This window comes from Rhagoletis pomonella, unplaced genomic scaffold, assembly GCF_013731165.1.
Source record: "Rhagoletis pomonella isolate Grant_MI unplaced genomic scaffold, Rhpom_1.0 Rhpom_scaffold_00004, whole genome shotgun sequence".
NCBI lineage: Eukaryota > Metazoa > Arthropoda > Insecta > Diptera > Tephritidae > Rhagoletis > Rhagoletis pomonella.
Window position 1 is genome coordinate 4,526,857 of NW_023458558.1, and position 5,583 is coordinate 4,532,439.

Here is a 5,583-nt window from a genome sequence, read left to right on the forward strand (position 1 = left end):
AGTCATAACTAATAAAAAATGCCAAATTCACTTTTTGATTTATATGATGGACTTCATCGAATTACAACTCCACACATCATTTTATGAAAAACAATAAAATTTTTGTCTCGACTTTTTCCATTTCATTTACTATGTTGTTACGTCCTTTTGAATTTTAGGCGACGTTGTATTTTTTGCCTCGAGGGCACAATTTTATTTTTTTGTTACCAAATTTATTGGTCTCGAAGTACATCGTTCTAGTTTTTACACACCGATTCACAGTTCTAAGGTATCACTCTAATGTCAGTAAATTAAAGTGAGTAGTACAACTATATACAAAAAATATATATATATTGCTGAATCTAGGTGCCACCGAAAACTGCAAAAAAGCCACTCTTAGGTTCGACAAAAAATTTTTTTTTCTACCTTGCAAAAATACGTTCGACTCGGGGGTGTACGGCTAATTTTGTTTGCTTGTAAGGCGATACGGTCCAATATACATTACATACAAACATATTTATTACGTGTTGCTATTTGCCACTGATAAGCAAATTTATTTAGAAGTACTTGTTTACCGCCACGTTTCTTCTCCGCCGCTTCCATTCCGTCCACACAAACTCGAAGTTATGTATTATTTCGTCACGCCACGTTGAGCTCACTGATTGTATGAAATGCGTTTTGGTTTTCTTCTTATTTTGCATTTTATTACTGCGTAGCAATTGTTGTAGATTCAATGCGACATTGAAACTCGGTGCTGCGTCGTTTGCAAATTTCAAAGCGCAATGATTGCTCCACTTAAATGCGACCCTAACTAAAATTAAACTTACGCATATGTAGTACATATGTACATACATATATTTATGTCCTTTCATAGGGCATTGTGTGCCACCGGGCTCTTGATGGCATATGGTGGTGGAAAATGGAAGCTGATGAAATGAAAATTTTTTAGTCTTAAATATATCAAACTGAAATATTTTTAATTAAATATTTCATTCTAAATACTAACTATGCGTGCGTAAGTTTTTCAGAATGGGGCGACACACGGAGAGTCGTTTAAAATTGGCAACAAAAACGAAATTAGCCGAAGCGGAACACAAAGTCGATTCAAAATTGGCCAAAACAAATGCGAATGGCCATATAGAGTGCATTATCTGCAAAGTCACACTGAAGTCGGCCACTTTATGGAAAGTGCATGTGAACTCAAAGCTGCACAAGGAGCGAATTTCGCTGGTTAAACAAATCAAGTCCACATATAAAGGCGGTCCTGGCCTGTCAGCTGAAGCTGCGCCAAAACCAGCAACTAAAATTGCTCCAAAAATAGAAGAGAAGCCGCCGCGTGTGTGCGCCGTAACAGAGAAACAATTAACAAAGTCAGCGCCAGCACCAGCTGCTCTTGAAAAATCATCGCCAAATAAAATCGATACTCTATTGCCGGAAAAGTTTTTCGACGATCCCGTCAAGGATGCCAAAATTCGCAACACAGAATATAAAGATCCGCTTACAGACGAATGGGAACGTTTTCAACGCGAAATTAGAGAGGCCTCTTCGGTGTCTGTGGCCATTATTGCGGGAGAACAAATTGAATCTGCGTTTGATAGAGATATCGACGAAATCAATGATCAAATGATACATTGGTCTAGATTTATGAATCTTGAGGCACGAAAGGGAACACTCAGAGGCACGAAAGAGCAGAAATCCGAAAATCATAGCTCCGATGAGAACGAAAGTGACGACGAAGCAACAACGGAATTTTCTGACTGGCGTTCCAAGTCATTTCTTTAACCAATTATGAAGGATAAACGTATTTGATTTTAGTAGTAAATATTTATAAAATATTTGTTATTTTTGTTTGTATGCATCCTAAATTTTGGAATAAATTTGCGTTTAAGATATGCTGTATACATAAACATTCGAATTGACACAATTTACTTGAAAAGTTATCAGGTGAGGGTACGTAGCAATTTAAGAAATTAACATTAAAATCGGATACTTAATGGGAACATAACAAATTTGGTCGAGTGATAGCGAAGTTTTAGACCAGGCGGTTGATTTTAGTGCGATTTTTTCAATTGAATGCTGGATAACGTAGTAAGAGCTGCCAATTGGCACACAGTAGAAAATATCGGAAAAAATTAGTATACTTTTTAAAATTTTTTATTGAAATAACTTTAATTTTATGATCATGATAATACATGATGCAATAATACAAGGTGTTATCGGTTGGCAACTTATCGCTCTAATTCCGCTACTGCCTTAGGTGAAACAGTGTTACTTCTTTAACAAATCTTTGCCTAATAATATAGTTGAATTTTTTTATTTTTTCTCAGTACACACATTTTGTTTTCTTAAAAAGGTATTTTATCTTATTTTATTTCATTACGAATATACTGCAAAAAAAGCCAATTTTGTTTGGAAGAAAATATGAAATTTTATATTTTTCCCCCAAACGGGGATTAATTCTTCCCGTTTTTCTTTTTATTCTAATCGAGCTGTGCAACGGACACCACCTTGTATTATTGCATCATGGTGGGTACCTACCACTCTGTTGGACCTGGGTAAGCCATGTCGAATCTATGATTGTGTATGTATCTGTCACGAAAAAATTTCACGCGGTCATCAGTTCGTCGGAATTCCTTTTATGTATGTATATTACCAGATAACTTTGGACCACGTGAGCCGTTTACGATATAGGGAAGGTGGTACCTTAAAGGTGGTACCATACTAATTTGGTTTATATGAGCATTGTTCGGTTGTATTTTTTGCTTAAAAATTACACAGGACAATTATTTTTTTAACCCATGATCTAATAGTAAGATTTCCTTTACCAGCTTCCCATAGGAAGCGTACGGTTGAAAACTTTTCTATTAAATAATTGTCTGCCTAGAATTTAAGCTAAGCTTTACCATTCTGTTCCTTCGTGTAGTACAACGAATTTTTGAATTGTTTGAGATTTACTACTTGGCGGTTTCAATTTCTTTTAGTTGCGTTCTCTTGCTGTTACTCACTGCTCTTTTTAGTGCTGTTGTCTCTACGCTTATTTATGTTGCTCTAACTTTCTTCTTAATGTTGTTGTTTTTCTTAGTTGTGTTGTTCATTTCGATGACTTTTCTTGAAGGTCAGTGACCCACACCCAGCATACAAGGAAACTCAATTTACAAGAACAACAACAATGCCAATATTGTACTTTCGCATAAACATCCACTCAAGATATGGCCAACAAAGGATGTAACGCATTCGTTGCGCAACACGAAGTAGCTGATTATCTAAATGTTATTCTTTCTTCGACTTTTACGATGTACATTAGGGTGCGTCGCCAAAAAAAGTTTTATTTTTTTTCACTGGAACTATAAATTTTATTATATTTTAAGATTTCGCCAAAATATTTCGTAGAAATATTAAGTTTGGTACCTCCAAAAAATTCACTATTTCAATTCAGTCTATTAAATCATCTATCATCAGGTGATTTTTGTTAAAAAATACTTTTAAAAACTATGTTTTTAAAAAAAAAAAAAACGGTTTTATATGTATGTTCAAATCAGTGCAGCTTTCCGAAATATTTGGCGGAAGTCTTAAAATATAATACATTTTATAATTCCGATAGAGAAACAGTACATACCGATATTTTTTTTTATTGAGAGTGATGCACTTTAATGAACATGTACTTCGAAAGACCTCATAACTCAATTGCTCTTACTTTTTCCCCGAAGTGTTCTTGGTACATACATACATACATACGTGCTACGTACGGTAGTGGCCACATAATTAGGGACACTACTTTTTTACAAGTTTTGACAATTGCTTTTTTTTTTTTTTGAATTCATTATGTTATTGTTGTAGCGGCTACTATAGCGTTCGTTTATTCTGCTCAAGCTGCAATAGCCACAGCGAATTTGGGCTATTGTAGTGCGGGCCTCCCGAGGACTTCATCTCTGCTTAGAACGGCATTCACAGGTCGAGAGTCTATATAACTCGAGACCGACTCCGAAGATTTTTGGGTTATTCACACCCGGCATTGGTTCACCATCGACGTGAACATCCAGTTGCAGTCTTGACTTCCTTCGTTGAGGTGGTGAATAAGGATTTTGTAGGGGAGAAGGTTAGGCTCCTTGCGGTGAAGAATCAAGAAAGCTTGGCAAGTCATCAATTCCACTCCCAGAAGCCATTATCGAGCAATCGCCAGCACAGCAGACAATAGCGAGCCCCTCTAGTGGTTGAGGGAGCTTTGAAAAATAATAATTAATAAATAGGTGGGATAGGACACCACCCTGTGGAAACCCCTCTTTAATGTTTCTTGTCGACCACTGAGTTAATTCACCGACCTCCGGGATATGCGACGAAAACTAATTTATACTCACTTATTGAACGAGAAAACGACATTGAAAATACGATGGATAATACATAATCGAATAACAGTCGTTTATCTACTACTGGTCGGCACTCGCCATAGGGGTGTAGATATATTTTTGTAAAAAAAAATAAATGGCCAAATTTGGAAAGAAATAATGTGACTAATTATGTGTCCACCACTGTATGTAAACGGGGAGAAGAGCGTCTAATTTTTTTTTACTTTTTCTCAACAAATTTTCCTTTCTTTGTACATTTTTTGCACGCCTGTAATGCGCTCTGTCTTTGCACTCTTTCGCAATGCACCGTAATGCCAGAAAGTGTTTCGCAATTTTCCTTGTTTTAAAATGTAGTGTATATTTATGTATGTAAGTAGAAATGTACTCTCTCTTTTTGGTTTTCATGCATTATGCAGCAGTTGGACATGCAGTTGTCATATGGGCGAGTTCATCTCTGGCTGGGTTGCCTCTTCGGTGGACTGATTGACGTTTGTCAGGGGGGAAGGGGGGAAATGCCCCGTGTGCACACGTGGAAATCGCGCATCGCCCTTTACGCCTCAAGTTCAGTGGCGCCTGCCTTGTTACAACGAGCTCATTACATTTATTATCAGCAATCTCTGCTATTTTGTCGATAGTGTTGTTGCATTGGTGAATGTGATTAAATATTATGGAAGTTATGACTACCAACTACCAACCGTTAATGCCAATCTAACTGGGACTTGGCATACAAAGCACTTGTTAATTTTAAGTTCTGCTGCTACTAAACCTAAAAACTTTGAATATGGAATTACCTTACTATGTATTACCATTCCCACAAAAGAAAATAGTGGGATATAGATAATGTTCTATACTACCATTTTCTCTAAATCGTGAAAACTAGGTCATAAGCCATTCGACTCGATTACATGTCGGAGCCGAGGTCGCAGCAGTCGCATGAATAGAACTTTTATCCAAACTAGGCCAGGTGAGTCGTGCTATCCTACGCGTGGTTTCTGCTGACCATTTTCCTATTCAGGCAATTGATAAAGCTATTTTCCAGCCAGTGTTTGCAAGACCATCGGGGAATACCCTCGTTAAGCGCGAATACAATGAAATTATTCCCTGTTTGCTGGTTCATCTTCCATGTAATTCTCTGATATATATTTTTGTGGCCTGGTACTAATACTGTAAGTGTGACGTGACGCTTTGTATGCTCATTTAGAGTATGCCAGGATTTTTCACAAGATAGTGCTTTAATATGTGCCCAACTCTCAGAAAATTG

At 36.9% G+C, this 5,583-nt stretch overlaps 1 protein-coding gene across 1 annotated transcript; it reads left to right on the plus strand.

Moving 5' to 3' along the window:
• Positions 1–999: 999 nt before the first annotated feature.
• LOC118736822 (zinc finger protein 830) lies at positions 1,000–2,126 on the plus strand (the record flags this gene model as incomplete). Its single annotated transcript, XM_036466877.1, is given in 1 exon segment — positions 1,000–2,126. A coding segment is annotated over 1 exon segment (753 nt). The 3' UTR covers positions 1,762–2,126.
• Between the last annotated feature and the right edge of the window lie 3,457 nt (positions 2,127–5,583).